Source organism: Somniosus microcephalus, chromosome 7, assembly GCF_052327205.1.
Source record: "Somniosus microcephalus isolate GS21.2 chromosome 7, FLI_Smic_1.0, whole genome shotgun sequence".
Classification (NCBI taxonomy): domain Eukaryota; kingdom Metazoa; phylum Chordata; class Chondrichthyes; order Squaliformes; family Somniosidae; genus Somniosus; species Somniosus microcephalus.
The window spans coordinates 90,295,849-90,316,149 of record NC_140993.1 but is presented as its reverse complement, the minus strand read 5'-3'; the positions used below and the strand labels follow the sequence as shown (position 1 = coordinate 90,316,149).

The following is a 20,301-nucleotide window of genomic DNA, read 5'->3' as shown; positions in this document are numbered from 1 at the left end:
TATAAGTCCAACTGAATCTAATTAGGCACGTTTGGGTGCAATCAATTTACTACATGAACAGGAGAAAAACAAAGATTACCTTCTTACATACAAAATCACCAGGCAAATATACAACTGACTTCAGCTTGAGCAGCATCTCATATATCATCTGTTGGTCACACTCCTGGAGAGACATGGCAATACAATATTGATTAAAGTCCAATAAGATAAGCATTTTAGTGGCTTTTAGACAGCACTAAATCTACAAATACCTGAAAAATGTTACTTCTTTCTTGTTTACTGAATTATGGATAGAACTCTAGGGTTGCTACCGACAATTCTTCCCATCCCTATGCTGTTCTTCCCAGGTGTGGGTGTTGCCTATGTGCATGATTTACTAAAGTTATTATATTGATACAGGAGTTACTGACTATGTGAAACCTTGTTTCATTGTCTCGTGGACTTTGGCATACTCGCCACCTTGCAACAGTGGGTTGTTTACCTGAGACCACTGAAACTAGTTCTTATTTAGGCCAAAAAATGATATTGCCTATTATGATTTCACCTAAGAACAAAACATGCTTGTTAAAAACCAGTAACACAGGATGCAGTGTATAACAGGTTATTTATAATAATTAATTTCAGATTCTCTTGGCAAAAAGCACAGAACCTTTAGACACTGAAAAGCAAAAATTATTGCCGATATTACCTTGTCGTTTATAATTGCTGTCCAAACTTAACCAACTGCGACAAATGCCACAGTCTAGAGCTGGAAGCTGATGCATATTTCACCAAGGACCGACATGTTTAAGTTTGATCATTTCACTGTAGGGAGTAGCCTAATTTCTCTGGAGCACTGCATTTCTTCAGCATTAACAATAAATCATGCATGGCTTATAAACAAAAAGTTATATTTTCAATTTGGTTTTGTTGGTCCTCAAAGTGATGAATGTCACTGCTGGAAATAGAATGCTTTTGGTGTCCACATCAGCACAGAGCAGTTTTCGAAGCAGAGTATACTTACTCAACTCTTCCCAGGAATCTGCCTTGCAGCCAACCTCAAAAGAACAACCTTTACTGTGAATATATGGTTTTATTCCTTTTCTCACAATAACCATCTTTGTGGGATCTCTAAGTCATAGTCAATTTCTGCCAAATTATGTGCATTGTTTGAATGCGCATAACAGTTGCTGTAGATCAACTCACACTTAGAAACTGAGCTGAGATTGCCCAAGTTATATGATGGTTACGGTAGGAATCTTTAATCCCAACAGTCTGGATAGGACAGAATGCCACAATAATGTGTTAGCCAACTATGCCACATAACTCATTATGTCGCTTGTGTGCCAGTTCAAAGATCGTAATGTGATAGAAAAAGGGGTGGAGCTAGGCCAGAGCTTCATTAATATATTCAAATGGTGAGTGACATCATAACATTTTTTGGCCATTACATCAGTACAGTGCCAGATCATAATCATGCCTATATATTGGGCATCTACAGTTACTAGGGGATTAGCTGCAAGCAGAAGTTCATTTAAAAGGCATAGTATTATTAAGTGAACAGTTTTTAGTACATTTCAGCACTGATTTTCTAAATTTTTGTTGTTGTTTTTCTATTTCCTCTTAGGCTTTCATAAGTCTTTGTGATAATTGAAATTCTGCTGTTTGCCTTTTCTTCTAGCATTATCTGTGCATACCAGGCTTTCTATCTTAATGTAGGAAGATTATGGCCTTGATTCTTACTTCCGAGCAGGAATGCAGCAAAGTGAGCAGCATGTCTGTCCAGGAGCAGTAGCAGGCAGCTGATTTTAATAGCTGGGCTTCATTTGCTTGCCTTCTTCCCAACCAAAATGGCCGGTAAATCTTTGGGAGCAGCTGTGCGGCTGGTTAAATCGTGCAGGTCAGAGGAGGCTGCCGAGTACCAGAGAGAATGGTCCCTAGAACCAAGGTAAGTGGATAGGTGGGGGTGGGGGAAGCCCTAAGTTTCCTTGTGGGGCCCCGTGGATCCTCAAGGACTCCTGATCACCAAGGAAGCTTAAAAAACACAATAAATAACTTACTTTACTGGAACTATTCTGGGCTTGTCTCATGTTCCTGGTAGGGATGGTTTGGCGGGGAAGCCACCACTGCTCCCCTGCTCAGACCTCAATTTAAATTGTAGATTGGGCCCAATGATGTAATCAGAAGCCGATCTCCATATTTAAAGAGGACCCTGCCAGCTTGGGGCGGATGGCCTTGCCGCCTGCAATATAAAATTACAGTTGGTCAGTGGAAATGGAGTGGGTAAGTCCCTCGCTCCATTTTAACTGCTTTCCCACCTGGCATAAACCAGGTGGGGTCGGTGGCAATTAAAATGGAGTGGGCATGTACCCACTCCTAGTTTACAGCAGGCGGCGGAGTTAAAATCAAGGTCTGAAATTATACAGTGTATGAAAATTTAAGGTGTCTGAAATTTCTCTCCACTATTTAAGAAGATGCATTAATGTGGATTTACGCCGCCACTAAAATAGCAGGGATGAAAATATCAATATTTTAAAATTAGGGTCAACAAGAAAAATATATTCCAGCCTCTTACTTTTGCATTGATATAGCACTAGCTCTGAGTCAACAAGCATTGTTTATGGTTGTCACACTAATAGAGAAACAATGTGAAACATTGTTGGCTATAATAAATTCTGTTATGTACACATGCTGATTTTTTTTGCAGACTGGTTAACATGTTTGCATCAAACTTCCATGTGTACTATTATTTTAAGTGAGTTAATAAATATGTTGAAACAGCACAGGTAGGAAGTTAATGCAAACATGTGAAAGTAACACACAGAAGAATTTTGAAGCATACTTTCAACAGTGTACTTGCAGTTTAAAAGCTGTATCTAGTGATTCATCTGAACTTTTTTCAGCGCGATTCCCATAGCTAATAGTGTAGACAGAATCCAGTCAACTCAAGGCAATAATAAATACTGTTATATACACATGCTGATTTTTAGCAGACTGGTTAACATGTTACATGCATACCTTAAACAGGTCAACTTTGCTGATGATCGCATAGTTTTCATCAATAGCAATGGCCAGCTGCATCTTTGTTGGCATATCTTCCAATAGCTCAGATGCATCTGAAAGAAATATTTTTTTTTTAATGTCAAAGAAGCCACCAGAGAAATTCTGAAATAGGAAGCACAGCGTGGACTCAGCTTACATACCCAGCAAGCCTTGTGATTCCCATGTGTATTCATACCATTTACGCACACGGTTTTGCACGTATCTTGAAACTGAATACATATTCATGTACGTCATTGTGTTGTCCATAGAGGTTTGGTAATAATTCTGCCCTGCAGTGGCTGCCCCAATAATATCACGCATCTGAAAATGAGGGAAAAGGCAGACCCATCAGACACTTTGGGGGAAATTTTAATCCCAAAAAATGGGTGGGAAGAATCCTGACCAGAACCCACCTCCAACTCACCCACTTCCAATTTTAATGGAGGCAGGATGGGGTGGGGGGGAAACCAACCCGCTCCCATAAGGTGCGTATTCCATTTAAATATTATAATGAGGCTGGCGTGCCTCAGATTTAACCTCCATTTTAAATTTAATACTGGCTGGTCAGGTTTTGCAGTCCTTGTGAAACCCGCCAGCTAAAGTAAGGCGAGGTCTGCTGGATCCAGGAGGTAAGGGCCTTTACACTTACCTCCTGGATTCAGCTTCCCTGCCTAAACCATCCCCCGTGATTGCAGACGCTCCCACAAGGCATCTGATCCCCCCCTCGGTCCTCCAATTCCCCCCCCCCCCAAAATGAGGCCTCAACCACCCATGCTGCTCTGGACCCTGTGCTGCTGCTCCTGGCTCCCCAATCTGCTGCCTCTGTCCCCCCGTGTTGCTCTCAGCCCTCTGATGCTCACCTGCACCCACTCCCCCCACCACCCCATCTCCTCTAGCCCTCCGATGCATACTCGGTTCCGCCCTCACCCCTCGCCCCCACCCCAGCTCCTCCGGCCCTCTGATCAGCCGCTCCGTCCCCCGATTGTTCCCAACCCCCCTCCCCACTGCTCCTCCGGCCCTCTGATCGTTCCTGACCCCCCCACTGCTCCTCCGGCCCTTCGATCAGTCCTGACCCTTCCCCCTGATCGTCGTCTGGCCGTCCCCTGGCCCCCATGTGATCCCTCCCTCCTCTCTACGGCCTAGTGCTGCAGGCCTACCCATCACCAGCTAGCCAGCCTCTCAATCTGGCTGGCTGCGAGTGGGAAACAGAGGTTTCCCATGCAAATTAAGCCCTGCCATTAAATTTAGGTTTCCCAACTGCTTCCAAGCACACCCCACCCCCCCGCCCCCCCGCTGCCAACCTGCCACTGATTAAAATTCAGGCCATTCATTAAGTTCTGCAGTAAGCTTGCTCTATCCTCTACTGTCAAGCTGTTTCGTTGTACTCTTCATTTGCAGATCTTGGAGACTACCTAACCAAGAGTCTGTGGCGGAGCCACTAAGGGACTCCAATCAATTGTATATAATTCCCTTTAATAATATGTTGGCTACATCCTGAGTCTGTATCTTTGTTTTCACTGTTTACATGTACAGAGCGCGATCACTTTAATAGCGCGGGTAAACGCAATGACGTCACGCCGTTCATCACGTGATTCCCTACCGGCGGGAAAAACGTGATGACGTCATGACGTCAGCCACGGGACCGCCCAAGCAGTCCTCGTGGAGCCTCTGAACTGACTAGACCTATATTTGATGTTCTCCTGTAGTTATCCGTTAAACTCTGTTAGTTTTCATTAAACCTCGTTTATTTGATCGCCTGAGTGGACCTCAGTCTTTTGGATAGGAACTAGACATTCCTACATTGGTGACCCCGACTTTTGCGAACAGTTTTCGCAGAAGTTACTGAACATGGAATCGAACGCCGTGCTTTGAATCTACCACAGTTCTGGGAGCAACAGCCAGCCGTGTGGTTCATCCAGGCTGAAGCCCAGTTCGCTATCAGGAACATCGTTGCGGATCAGACCCATTACTATCACGTGGTCTCCGCCCTTGACAGCGCCACAGCCTCGCGGGTCGTCAGCCTGCTTGGTAATCCACCAGAAGATCGCAAGTATGATACGATAAAGGCGCGGTTGTTACAGGTCTTCGGGCCCACGAAGTTGGAGCGCGCCCGCCAGCTGCTCAATATGCCCAGCCTCGGGGACTCCAAGCCGTCCGAGCTCATGAGCCAAATGCTCACGCTCCTGGGCTCCGAACCGGAATGCTTCCTCTTCAGGGAGCTATTCCTCAGCCAGCTACCGGAGCAAGTTCAGGCTGCCCTAGCCAGGTTGGAAGTCACCGACTGCGCAGAGCTGGCTGCCGATGCGGACAAGATCTTCGTGGTGACACACGGAAATAAAGGTTCTAAATTGGGGGAAGGCCGATTTTAATAGGATAAGGCAGGATCTGGCCAAAATGGACTGGGATCAGCTACTTGTAGGAAAATCCGCATCGGAGCAATGGGAGGCTTTCAGAAGGGAGATTGAGATCATACAATGGCAACATGTTCCCGTAAAGGTCAAGGGTGGTTCCAAAAACCACAGGGAACCTTGGATGTCAGGGGATATACGAGAATGGATTAGGAAAAAAAGGAGGGCTTTTGGCAGATACAAAAGGCTAAAGACGGAGGAAGCCCTAGGGGAGTACAAAAAGTGCAGGGGGATACTTAAAAAAGAAATTAGGAGATCAAGGAGGGGCCATGAAATAACACTGGCGAGCAAAATAAAGGAAAATCCTAAGATGTTTTATAAGTATATTAAGGGTAAGAGGATAACTAGGGAAAAAATAGGGCCCATTAGGGACAAAAGTGGCAATCTGTGTGTGGAGCCGGAAGATGTAGGAGGAGTTCTAAATGAATTTTTTGCATCTGTTTTCACTATGGAGAAGGACGATGTAGACATAGAAATAAGGCGGGGGGACTGTGATATGCTCGAACATATTAACATCGAGAGGGAGGAGGTATTGGCGGTTTTAGCAGGCCTAAAAATGGATAAATCCCCAGGCCCGGACGAAATGTATCCCAGGCTGCTGTGTGAGGCAAAGGAAGAGATTGCGGGGGCTCTAACACATATATTCAGAACCTCTTTGGCCACAGGGGATGTGCCAGAGGACTGGAGAACTGCTAATGTAGTACCATTATTCAAGAAGGGGAGTAGGGAAAAACCGGGGAACTACAGGCCAGTGAGCCTAACATCAGTGGTAGGTAAATTATTGGAAAAAATTCTGAGGGACAAAATGTAGGGGAGGCATCTATTACCTGGTTTATTTATGGTAACATACCTGGCCAGCAGCCTTTTTGCCTGCTGCACTGTAAACCAATTTTAACAGCGGTTCCGAATCGCTACCCCACCTTTCAGTTCTGACTGAAGGACTTACAATTAATGATGTTAAAGCGGACAATTTGTTTGGATATGAGCAAAGTCAAAATTTATTAAACTAAGGAACCATCATCAAATATAAACTATACCACATGAACATAGTAAATGCAACAAAAGTATATAACAAGGGGGTACAGACGGCAAAAACGAGGGATACAATGGCTACAATGTTATTTAAACAATCTTAGCAATTCCCTTACATCACCACCCCAAAGTCCTTGCTAGGTTGTCTTGTTGAGGAGTCAGACCACTCTGCTCACCTGTGATCCAGCGAAGTAAAAAGAGGACCCGATAGCTTCTCAGTAGCTATCTTTTATACCTGTTGCTGCTGCCGCTCTGTCTGGAAAAATTCCTGCCTAAAGTTCCAGTACACAAACAAAAGGACTGTGATTGGTTGCTGAATTGCTTGTTTAAACATAGCCAGCCATAATCGGCCTTGGGTCAAGTGGGCAACTCCTGACCTCCCTGGTTTGATTGACAGGTCTTTCATTCTGCTGCCGTTCTGTCTGACCAGTACACAAAAAAGGGACTGTGATTGGCTGCTGAATCATAGCCAGCCATAATCGACCTCGGGTCAAGTAGGCAACTCCTGACCTCCCTGGTTTGATTGACAGGTCTTTCATTCTGCGGCCATTCTGTCTGACCAATACACAAAAAAGGACTGTGATTGGCTGCTGAATCATAGCCAGCCATAATCGACCTCGGGTCAAGTAGGCAACTCCTGACCTCCCTGGTTTGATTGACAGGTCTTTCACACAAACACATTACAAGCTGTAAACCTCTGTGTTTGACCGGGCTCAAAAGCACAAGCCTTAAAAGATGTTCCTTCTCAATGTGTGTGAATACTTCCACGAATTTCCTCGACTCCGTTGTAGTCTAGTCCAGCAGTCTTTCGTGGCTCTAAGCATGCTTCAAAACATTGATCTGACCCAGAGGCAATTCAAAACACATAAACCTTCATCCACGATGTGGACCAATGTTTCTCTTGTTTTCAGGGGAATTTTGCGAAACTCTCACATTCCCCCCTTTTGATACTTCAAACTTGATTGTAGTATCGACTCAAAGCAGTGAGCAAAATTCTCTGACCCCCTCACAAACAACCATCCCCTGTATTTACCTAATAGCTATCTGCCACTGATCCCCGTCCCGTCTATTCCCCTCAAATTCGAGAAAACCAAAACCGTGGTACGGTAGGCATCTTACAGATACATCAATTTTCAATAAGGGGTCTCATACCCCTATACGCTTGTAAAATTATACAATGTAATCCAAATTTACAAACTTTTTACATTATAACTTATTACAAAATGTTACAGTCTTAGTTACACAATGTAATCAAAATGATCCCAAGCACGGAGAGGGTCCTACGCCTCTGCTCAACTTGGGGCTGTAACACAAAATACAAAAAAACAACTCCATTAAACATTTTAAACAAAAATGCTGAAATAGAACCACGACCATCCCGTGCCAATGATGGGTCGCGAAACTCGAGTGGGTAATGCTCCTCCCACCCGGGCAGTAAATATTCCTTCCACCCCCCCCCCTTTAATGGTCTTAAACTTTAAAAAAACTCACAGAATGGATTTTCCCCAACAGTCCGCTCCACCAGCCCCGAGCCGTTCCCTTGTCCCTTTGTGGAGGCAGGGTACCCCTCATGTTTCCCGCGGGCCCCCGGGTGAGTTCCTCCCTCCCCCGAATGCACCCACGCGACTCTTGGGTCTCCCCCTCCCCTATCCCATCTTTCCCAGGCCATCACCAGCCACTCCCGGGGAACGCGTCCTTATCTGACCAGGCGCCCGCGCTTCCCCACCATGACTCCTCAACAGCGAGGTCTCCCGCAAGTGAACTTCAGTCAGGATAGTGCTGGGTTGGGGGCCGTGCCCCACCCAGCTGGGGCCATCTCCTCCCCGTAGGAGGAGCAGGCAAGTTCCTCCGGACCCTGTCCGGTTTTTCCCGAAGATCGCTGCGGGGTCTCCTGGATTCGTCCAGTGGCGAGGTGATCCCCAACATTCCGTATCTTCATTTGATGCCCAGCTCGGGCTGGGCGAACATGGCTGCTTCATTTTCCAATCTCCTGTAAAACTTAAAAGGACATGCAGCCAGGTCTCACTGACCTGCTGCCTTAGGTGGAGACATGGTCGGGTCCCTCGACCTCGGACCAAAACACAAACATTTGGCACACTTGTAAACTTAAACTTACACTTAAACTCAAAACATTTGAAAACATTCTAAAATTAAAATACATCTTAAAAGCACGCTACGATCAAAACGCAATCAATACAAAGCTATAATACAAATGCCGCCCGTCTCCGGGCGGCCAGGCTAATCTCTGGCCCTGTCGCAGATTGCTGCTGGCTGCAGCAAAGCTGGATTGCCTCCTGCTGCTGGTCCCTTGCAGCTTCTGGCTGTTGAGTGGGGACCCCTGCTCTTTGGCTTCTCCCTGGCCCGGGAGACCGCCTTCCTCCACTGTAAAGTGGGTGACCATGCTTTCTTGGGCTGGGGCACCCGAAGAGACCTTCTGAGGGACGTCTCTGTGGGGGAAACTTTGGCTGGCGGACCCTGAGCTTGGGTCACAGCCCTAGCTGGCTGGGAACCTTCTCCCCCATGTCCAAATAGCCCGCACTGTATAATATATCTGGAAGCCTGCTGGTACAAATCTCTCTCTCCTGATCCAAAACCTGATGTCAGCTCCCTCCCTATGTCTCCTGCAAGAGGGATTGCAATCCCTGCCCCCCCCAGGGTCCCACATCATGGGGGGAACCATTCTAGAGGCTGGCTGGGAAGCTGGTCCCTTTAAACAGGCGAGTGCGCCTGCGCGAATCTCCTCTCCGGAGTCCCGCGGCAGAGGCTGTGAAGCCTCTGTCTTCAAGCAGGCGGCCGCGCCTGCGCAAATCTCTTCCCCTTTGTCCCACGGCAGAGGCTGTGAAGCCTCTGTATCCAAGCAGGCAGCCGCGCCTGCGTAAACCTCCTCCCTGGAGTCCCGCGGCACAGGCTGTGAAGCCTCTGGCTTCCAACAGGTAGGTGCGCCTGCGCGGGAAAGCCGAGCAAGAGCCGCTGGGGGTTCCGGGTCCGCGACTGCGCGAACCCGGTGTTGGGGAACCTTTTCCCTCGGGCGCGCGGCTGCGCCTGCGTGGACCTCCTGTTGGTAAAACTCTCCCCTCAGGCGCGCGACCGCGCCTGCGCGGGAAAGCTGAGGAGGATCCGCTGGGGGTACGGGCTGGGGAACCGCGCCTGCGCGAGCAGTTTCAGTGGATGGAGTGGCAGCAGCCTGCAGATTTCTGATCCCAGGCTGCTGTTTCTCTGTTCCTAAGCCACCTAACCATTTCAAATTCGAACTTTTGCCAAAATTTAGTTCCCACTGGGGTAGGGAAGTGTCCCAATTTGTGGGCTGGACAACTTTACCCTGAACACAAGCCACAGCACCTGTCTTTACAGGCTGTGAACTTGAACTTGACTGGTGGGCAAACTCATGTTCCCTTCCCCGAGTGGCTTTAAATGGGGAATTTTGGACTTGGACCTGCCTTTGGTCTGGGGTCAAAACTATTCCCTGTGTGCCTCCCTTGTCCAGGATTTCTGCTACTGGACCTGCTCTACAGGGGTCCCAGAACTCTCCTTCCCTGTTCCCTGGCTTAAACAGCTTACTCTGCCCAGGGATGGCTCCTCCCCCCACACAAGCCACATTGCTTGCCTGTGAACTTGTGCCTGCTGTGGGCTGAGGATTCCTATTCTCAGGCTCACTCCCAGCTGCCTGTTTGGGGCTGACTTTAAACCCCTTTCTTTCCAGTCCTTGTGGGGAGGCAGAGGTGGGCGAGGGGGTTGCAGCACCACTGATGGCTGCTACCTTTCCCTGGTTGGCCCTCATGAGAGATTTTAACATCTCCAGGACAGACTCGATTGTGTCTGTCTCTGCCTTCTGAGTTGGGGCTGTGGGGTTCCTGGCTGTATCTCTCCCAGGCTTTTTACAATCCCTGCGCCAGTGGCCCTCCTCCCCGCACTTGTAACAAGTGACCTTGTTCTGGGAGGGATGGCTCCCCTCCTGGCGCCACTCTTTCTGATATGGAGCCTCAGGTTTAACTAATTCCCTATCCAGCACCGTTCTGGGTGGTGCCTGTGGGATGGTTCTACTTGGGCTGCCAGTAAAATCCGGCTGACCTGCCTTCGGGCTGATCAGGCAAACCATTCCCCTTGCTGCTTTTAAAGCCATGTTAAAGCTTTCTATCTCTGCCCTACAGGGGCCATGGTCTGTTTCACTAAACCGGGCATTCTCTTCCCGCAGTCTCATCTCATTTTCCCTGGCCTCAGCGATTCCCTGCACAAGGCGTTCTATAAATGCCTGGCATTTCGTGACCTCTAGTGTGAGGCGTGCATTTTCTTCCCACACCCTCATACCACTAGCTCTGGCCTCATTCACCTCTCTCATGAGGCGTTCTACCCCCGCCTGGCATTTCTCAAATTGGGACTCCTGACTCTTGGCCTCCTTAACCTCCTCCCGCTCTCTCCTCTCACCCTTCCTAACCCAGCCACCTATACCCCGATGGGTCAGCCTACACACTGCCACTACCTTCCATAGGACTGCCCACAGACTGAAAGCAAGAAAGAGAAGAGCTGATGCTTGCTGCAGATCCAAATCACTCATCAAATCAAGAACTGCCTCCAGTCCCATCTGGGTCGCCATTGTAGGGGGGGCATCTATTACCTGGTTTATTTATGGTAATATACCTGGCCAGCAGCCTTTTTGCCTGCTGCACTGTAAACCAATTTTAACAGTGGTTCCGAATCGCTACCCCACCTTTCAGTTCTGACTGGAGGACTTACAATTAATGATGTTAAAGCGGACAATTTGTTTGGATATGAGCAAAGTCAAAATTTATTAAGCTAAGGAACCATCATCAAATATAAACTATACCACATGAACATAGTAAATGCAACAAAAGTATATAACAAGGGGGTACAGATGGCAAAAACGAGGGATACAATGGCTACAATGTTATTTAAACAATCTTAGCAATTCCCTTACATCACCACCCCAAAGTCCTTGCTAGGTTGTCTTGTTGAGGAGTCAGACCACTCTGCTCACCTGTGATCCAGCGAAGTAAAAAGAGGACCCGATAGCTTCTCAGTAGCTATCTTTTATACCTGTTGCTGCTGCCGCTCTGTCTGGAAAAATTCCCGCCTAAAGTTCCAGTACATAAACAAAAGGACTGTGATTGGTTGCTGAATTGCTTGTTTAAACATAGCCAGCCATAATCGGCCTTGGGTCAAGTGGGCAACTCCTGACCTCCCTGGTTTGATAGACAGGTCTTTTATTCTGCTGCCGTTCTGTCTGACCAGTACACAAAAAAGGGACTGTGATTGGCTGCTGAATCATAGCCAGCCATAATCGACCTCGGGTCAAGTAGGCAACTCCTGACCTCCCTGGTTTGATTGACAGGTCTTTCATTCTGCGGCCGTTCTGTCTGACCAGTACACAAAAAAGGACTGTGATTGGTTGCTGAATCATAGCCAGCCATAATCGACCTCGGGTCAAGTAGGCAACTCCTGACCTCCCTGGTTTGATTGACAGGTCTTTCACACAAACACATTACAAGCTGTAAACCTCTGTGTTTGACCGGGCTCAAAAGCACAAGCCTTAAAAGATGTTCCTTCTCAATGTGTGTGAATACTTCCACGAATTTCCTCGACTCCGTTGTAGTCTAGTCCAGCAGTCTTTCGTGGCTCTGAGCATGCTTCAAAACATTGATCTGACCCAGAGGCAATTCAAAAAGACATAAATCTTCATCCACGATGTGGACCAATGTTTCTCTTGTTTTCAGGGGAATTTTGCGAAACTCTTACAAAATTAGTCTCCACTTGGAGAGGCAAGGATTAATCAGGGATAGTCAACATGGCTTTGTCAAGGGAAGATCATGTCTGACTAATTTGATTGAATTTTTTGAGGGGGTGACTAGGTGTGTGGGTGAGGGTAGTGCAGTGGATGTGGTATACATGGATTTCAGTAAGGCCTTCGATAAAGTCCCGCACAGGAGACTGGTCAAGAAGGTAAGAGCTCATGGAATCCAGGGTGCCTTGGCACATTGGATACAAAACTGGCTTAGTGGCAGAAGGCAGAGGGTGATGGTCGAAGGTTGTTTTTGTGACTGGAAGCCTGTGGCCAGTGGGGTACCACAGGGATCGGTGCTGGGTCCCTTGCTGTTTGTGGTCTACATTAATGACTTGGATATGAATGTAAAAGGTATGATCAGTAAGTTCGCGGATGATACAAAAATTGGTAGGGTGGTAAATAGCGAGGAGGGTAGTCTCAGTCTGCAGGACGATATAGATGGGCTGGTCAGATGGGCGGAACAGTGGCAAATGGAATTTAACCCGGAAAAGTGCGAGGTGATGCACTTTGGGGGGACTAACAAGGCAAGGGAATACACAATGAATGGTAAGACCCTAGGCAAGACGGAGGGTCAGAGGGATCTGGGTGTGCAAGTACACAGATCCCTGAAGGCGGCGGAACAGGTGGATAAGGTGGTAAAAAAGGCATATGGGATACTTGCCTTCATTAGCCAAGGCATAGAATATAAGAGCAAGGAGGTTATGATGGAGCTGTATAAAACACTGGTTAGGCCACAGCTGGAATACTGTGTGCAGTTCTGGTTGCCACACTACAGGAAGGATGTGATCGCTTTGGAGAGGGTGCAGAGGAGATTCACCAGGATGTTACCAGGGCTGGAGCGCTTCAGCTATGAAGAGAGACTGGGCAGATTGGGTTTGTTTTCCTTGGAGCAGAGGAGGCTGAGGGGGGACATGATTGAGGTGTACAAAATTATGAGGGGCATAGATAGGATGGATACTAAGGAGCTTTTTCCCTTAGTAGAAGGGTCAATAACAAGGGGGCATAGATTCAAGGTAAAGGGCGGGAGGTTTAGAGGGGATTTGAGAAAGAACTTTTTCACCCAGAGGGTGGTTGGAGTCTGGAACTCATTGCCTGAAAGGGTTGTGGAGGCAGGAACCCTCACAACATTTAAGAAGCATTTGGATGAGCACTTGAAATGCCATGGTGTGGAGATGCCGGAGTTGGACTTGGGTGGACAAATGTAAGAAGTCACACAACACCAGGTTATAGTCCAACAGCTTTATTTGAAATCACAAGCTTTCGGAGCGCTGCTCCTTCTTCAGGTGAAGTGGAGAAATGCATAAAGACACAGCTTATATAGTCAGAGAATCATGTCAGGTGTTTACAGGTAACCTTTCCAACTGCCATTTATCACACCTCGGCAGAGAGATAATCACAGCAGTCAAAGGTGTGAATGGTGTCCAAACAGGTCAGTCAGGGAAACATTACATCAAAGAACAATGAGGTGGGGTCACAAGGGGTCAAATATTGCAGATGCTGGGGTCTGTATGAAAAACAAAAAAACAGACAAAAAACATTTTTTTTGGCTGGAAATCACAGCAGGTCCGGCCGCATCTGTGTAGAGAGAACAAGCCAATGTCGACTCGAGTCTGGATGACCCTGCATCAGGTGGGGTTACATGTAGCGTGACATGAACCCAAGATCTCGGTTGAGGCCATCCTCATGGATGCGGAACTTGGCTATCAGTTTCTGCTCGACAATTTTGCGTTGTCGTGTGTCTCGAAGGCCACCTTGGAGAATGCGTACCCGAAGATCGGAGGCTGAATGTCCTTGACTGCAACGTATGAGGTAGACAACGTTGGCCGAGTCACATGAGTATGTACCATGTACCTGGTGGGTGGTGTCCTCACGTACATGGTACATACTCATGTACGTGAGGACACCACACCCTTCAACCAGGCGAAATTGAAGTTCTCAGCCGAGGGCTCAATTTCTGCCCCACCACCAAAATGGACCCCATCGGTCTCGCGGCAGACACAGAGGAATTCAACAGGAGAATGAGGCTCCGGGAATTCTTCCACAAATCCCAAGATGTCAGCAGCGAACCCAATGAGACAATCAATGATCCGGAACAGCAGACAGAGGGATCCGCAGTGCAGCAACCGAAGAAGAAAGAGTCAAATTGGACCCCTCCGGAGGGTCGCTGCCCTAAGCTTGACATGTATGCTCAAGCTGTCAGGAGATGCATCAACGCCAGATTCTTCAGCCGCACTCACAAGACAGTCCAGAATGTCACCTGAGCACAACGCAACGCCATCCACGCTCTCAAGACCAACCGCAACATCGTCATCAAACCAGCAGACAAAGGAGGTGCCATCGTCATACAGAACAGAACGGACTATTGCAAAGAAGTATACCGACAACTGGACAACCAGGAACACTACAGACAGTTACCCGCAGATCCGACCAAAGAACACACCCGCCAACTCAACAGACTGATCAAAACCTTCGATCCAGACCTTCAAAGCATCCTACCTGCTCTCATCCCACGTACTCCCCGCGTGGGAGACTTCTACTGCCTCCCAAAGATACACAAAGCCAGCACACCTGGACGTCCTATCGCATCAGGCAACGGAACCCTGTGTGAGAACCTCTCTGGATATGTCGAGGGCATCCTGAAACCCATCGTACAGGGAACCCCCAGCTTCTGTCGCGACACTACAGACTTCTTACAGAAGCTCAGCACCCACGGACCAGTTGAACCAGGAACACTCCTCGCCACGATGGACGTCTCGGCACTCTACACCAGTATCCCCCACGATGACGGCATTGCTGCGACAGCCTCAGTACTCAACACCAACAACAGCCAATCTCCAGACGCCATCCTACAACTCATCCGCTTCATCCTTGACCACAATGTCTTCACCTTCGACAACCAGTTCTTTACCCAAACACATGGAACAGCCATGGGGACCAAATTCGCACCCCAATACGCAAACATCTTCATGCACAAGTTCGAGCAAGACTTCTTCGCTGCACAGGATCTCCAACCAACGCTATACACCAGATACATCGACGACATTTTCTTCCTATGGACCCACAGCGAAGAATCACTGAAAAGACTACACGATAACATCAACAATTTCCATCCCACCATCAAACTCACCATGGACTACTCCTCAGAATCAATCTCATTCCTGGACACATGAATCTCCATCAAAGACGGACACCTCAGCACTTCACTCTACCGCAAGCCCACGGACAACCTCACGATGCTTCACTTCTCCAGCTTCCACCCTAACCACGTTAAAGAAGCCATCCCCTATGGACAAGCCCTGCGAATACACAGGATCTGCTCAGACGAGGAGGAACGCGATGGACACCTACAGACACAGAAAGACGCCCTTGTAAGAACGGGATATGACGCTCGACTCGTCGATCGACAGTTCCGACGGGCCACAGCGAAAAATCGCATAGACCTCCTCAGAAGACAAACACGGGACACAACCAACAGAGTACCCTTCGTCGTCCAGTACTTCCCCGGAGCGGAGAAACTACGCCATGTTCTTCGCAGCCTTCAACATGTCATCGATGACAACGAACACCTCGCTAAGGCCATCCCCACGCCTCCACTACTCACTTTCAAACAGCCGCCTAACCTCAAACAGACCATCGTTCGCAGCAAATTACCCAGCTTTCAGGAGAACAGCGACCACGACACCACACAACCCTGCCACAGCAACCTCTGCAAGACATGCCAGATCATCAACACAGATACCATCATCACACGTGAGGACACCACCCACCAGGTACATGGTACATACTCATGTGACTCGGCCAACGTTGTCTACCTCATACGTTGCAGGAAAGGATGCCCCGGAGCATGGTACATCGGCGAGACCATGCAGACACTGCGACAACGGATGAACGGACACCGCGCAACAATCACCAGGCAGGAGTGTTCCCTCCCAGTCGGGGAACACTTCAGCAGTCAAGGACATTCAGCCTCCGATCTTCGGGTAAGCATTCTCCAAGGTGGCCTTCGAGACACACGACAACGCAAAATTGTAGAGCAGAAACTGATAGCCAAGTTCCGCACCCATGAGGACGGCCTCAACCGAGATCTTGGGTTCATGTCACGCTACATGTAACCCCACCTGATGCAGGGTCATCCAGACTCGAGTCGACATTGGCTTGTTCTCTCTACACAGATGCGGCCGGACCTGCTGTGATTTCCAGCCAAAAAAAATGTTTTTTGTCTGTTTTTTTGTTTTTCATACAGATCCCAGCATCTGCAATATTTGACCCCTTGTGACCCCACCTCATTGTTCTTTGATGTAATGTTTCCCTGACTGACCTGTTTGGACACCATTCACACCTTTGACTGCTGTGATTATCTCTCTGCCGAAGTGTGATAAATGGCAGTTGGAAAGGTTACCTGTAAACATCTGACATGATTCTCTGACTATATAAGCTGTGTCTTTATGCATTTCTCCACTTCACCTGAAGAAGGAGCAGCGCTCCGAAAGCTTGTGATTTCAAATAAAGCTGTTGGACTATAACCTGGTGTTGTGTGACTTCTTACATTTGAAATGCCATAGCATACAAGGCTACGGACCAAATGCTGGAATATGGGATTAGATTAGACAGGGCTTGATGGCCGGTGCGGACACGATGGGCCGAAGGGCCTCTATCCGTGCTGTATAACTCTATGACTATGAGTACTGCGCTGCCACGAGGCACCCATCCCCCACAGATGCCGCTCCAGCCCCTCAACCTGCGGGGTTGTGCTTCTACCACGCCCGTTTTGGCACGAAAGCAAGATGCTGCCGCCCTCCCTGCAGCTTTTCGCTCAAAAAAAAAACAGCAGCCACCCTGTCGAAAGAGGACCGGTTATAACGAGCGCCCCACGGCTGCGATGGCAATCGGTAATTCTGGGAAACTCCTCTTCATCAACGACTCCCTATCTGGTCGACGTTTCCTCTGCAACACCGGGGCGCAGTGTAGCATCCTACCCGCGTCAAATCTTGATCTACAAGCTGGGGGGCACGGCCCCTCCCTCCAGGCGGCTAATGGCGGGGCTATTCGGACCTTCAGAATCCGGCGGGTCCAGGTGTGCTTCAGCGGCCAGCGGTTTTACTGGGATTTCATCACGGCCAAAGTCTCTCAAGCCATTCTCGGGGCGGATTTTTTGTGCACCAACAGCCTCCTGGTGGATGTACGGCACCGCCGGTTGATCAATGCGGCCACTTTTCACTCCATCCCGTGCCACCACGGTAACACCGTGGCGTGCACTGTCTCCTGCGCGTCCCCACCTCCGGATGACTTCACTCGCCTCCTCGGAGATTTCCCAGACCTGACCAGACCCACTTTCTCTTCCACGGCCATGAAACATGGTGTCGAACATCACATCACCACTACTGGCTCCCCGGTCTACGCACGGGCCCGGTGCCTCGAACCTGGCAAGCTCGCGGCTGCGAAAGCGGAGTTCAACGCAATGGAGTGGCTAGGGATTATTCGCCGGTTGAATAGTCCCTGGTCTTCACCTCTCCACATTGTTCCGAAACCTGACGGCGGATGGCGGCCTTGCGCCGACTACCGACGCCTGAACGACGCCACTACTCCTGATCGGTACCCGATCCCTCATATTCAGGATTTCTCTGCACATTTGGCGGGAAATACCATTTTTTCAAAGGTCGACCTTGTCCGTGGCTACCACCAGGTCCCTGTACACCCGCAAGACATCCCAAAAACTGCAGTCATCACCCCATTCGGCCTGTTTGAATTTCTGCGGATGCCGTTTGGATTGAAGAACGCTGCACAGGCTTTCCAGCGTTTGATGGACTCCGTGCTTCAGGACCTCAAGTTTCTATTCGTCTACCTCGACGACATCCTCATCGCCAGCCCTAATAAAGAGGAGCACATCTGCCATTTGCGCACCCTCTTTAAATGCCTCAGTCAACACGGCTTGATCATCAACCCGGCCAAGTGCCAGTTCGGCCTGCAGCAGATTGATTTTTTAGGCCATCACATCACATCGGACGGCGCAATTCCCCTGCAAATGAAGGTGGAGGCAGTTACTTCATTCCCGCGCCCGCAGACCATCAAGGCCCTGCAGGAGTTCCTCGGGATGGTAAATTTTTATCACCAGTTCGTCCCTAATGCAGCCCCTGTACGAGGGCCTCAAGGGCAAATCCGGCAAGGATCCGATTAGCTGGACAGTCGACATGGACCGGGTGTTCGTCGACACAAAAGGCGCAGTAGCCAACGCAACCATGCTGGCACACCCGCTGCCAGGTGCCACCATCGCCCTTACGACCGACACGTCAGACTACGCCATTGGCGCTGTAGTGTCCAAGGATCAATAATACTCAGACTGCAGGAGAACAATAAAACAGGTATTTACTGAACATGGAGTAATTCAAGACTGAAATACAGAAGCCTGCTATGGCATTATACACAGGGGTGGTCACTGCCGGTACTGCAGTATAGAATCAGTTCTTCTCTTAAAGGCACATACACAACAATTCCTCCCCTTTTAGATAAACAGTACATAACATTCATTTAACAACTAAATAATAACTAATTACAATTACAATTTTCTCTGTACTACATACATCAACTGAAATAATCATTTATAAGTTCAGTCTTTGAGGAGGCTTCCTGATCCTGACTGGATAGCGCCTTTCTCGAGTATCCTGTTCTTGCAGCGGAGTTGATTCTGGCTCATTGTCATTGGTTGGTTCGTCAGCTTCCAATACCACTGCTTCTGAGGTAGACGCAATCTGTACTTCGGGTTGATTACCAGGTGCACCTGCTCGTGGTATGGGTTTGGCTTGTTCCTGTGACTCTAGAATCTGGTCAGCATGGCGTCTCACGATGCTCTCTCCAACGTCCACTGTGTACATTAGTGGTCCCTGCTGTGTGCATATCGTTCCTGGCTGCCATTTTTCTGTTCGGTAGTCGCGGGCCAAGACTGGTTGCCCTATCTTGAAGCTCCTGGTTGGCTTCTCATTTATGTACTGGAATTGCTTATCCTCAACATCTCGTCTTATGTTTGGTTTGAGCAAATCCAGGCGACATCTTAGCCTTCGGTTGAAGAACATTATGGCTGGAGCTTGGTTGGTGACTGCATGTGTCGCATTCCGGTAAGCAAACAAGAAATTATCCACCTTGTGTTGTAGTGGTATGTTGTCATTATGCATTGCCTTTATGGCCTTTTTAAAGGTCTGAACAAACCTCTCAGCCAATCCATTTGTGGCTGGATGATATGGGGCAGATGTGTAATGTTTCACCCCATTATTCCTCAGAAACCTCCGGAAATCCTCTGACACAAACTGTGGCCCATTGTCGGATCAAATCTGTTCTGGCAAGCCATTCCTGGCGAAGATGGTCCGTAGGACTGCAATAGTTTTCTCCGTGGTGGTGGAGGACATTTTGATAACCTCTGGCCATTTCGAATGGGCGTCCACAGCGATTAGAAACATTGAGTTCATAAATGGACCAGCAAAATCAATGTGTACCCGTTGCCATGGAGATGAGGGCCACTCCCATGGATGTAGCGGGGCCTGTGGTGGAGCGTTTTGGACCTTCTGGCATCCTGTGCATCTCTTGGTCATATCCTCGATTTCTTTATCGATTCCCGGCCACCACACAAACGCCCTGGCTAGGCTCTTCATTTTTACCCCTCCCAGATGACCCTCATGAAGCTCATTGAGCACTCTATCTCTCAACTTGGGTGGAATTACCACTCGGGATCCACACATCAAGGTCCCCCGGCACACTGACAGCTGTTCTCTCCTTGGCGAGAATGCTGGCAACAGTGAGTCGCCATGTGCTGGCCATCCCTGCACCGTCAAACCATAGACCCGAGAGAGTGTCGGGTCATTTCGGGTTTCCTTCTCCACACTTGAGTTTGTAACAGGTAGACATTCGACTATGGTCGCATGGAATATCTCAACAGGGTCCACTGCAGGTGCTTCCTCTACCATCGGCAACGGTAAGCGCGACAGCCCATCAGCGTTTCCATGCTGTTTCGTACCCTTGTACTCTATGTCGTACTGATGTGCCCCTAGAAAAAGT

The 20,301-nt window shown here is 48.7% G+C and overlaps 1 protein-coding gene across 1 annotated transcript in view; it reads right to left on the bottom strand.

Moving 5' to 3' along the window:
• LOC147114786 (cyclic nucleotide-gated channel beta-3-like) overlaps positions 1–20,301 on the bottom strand; it is a 297,343-nt gene that overhangs the window by 72,448 nt on the left and 204,594 nt on the right. The window contains exons 9-11 of the mRNA XM_085992718.1: positions 3,183–3,342; positions 2,998–3,095; positions 80–163 (exon numbers count right to left, since the gene is read on the bottom strand). Coding sequence (XP_085848844.1) covers positions 80–163; positions 2,998–3,095; positions 3,183–3,342 — 342 coding nt within the window. The remainder of the gene's footprint in view (positions 1–79; positions 164–2,997; positions 3,096–3,182; positions 3,343–20,301) is intronic.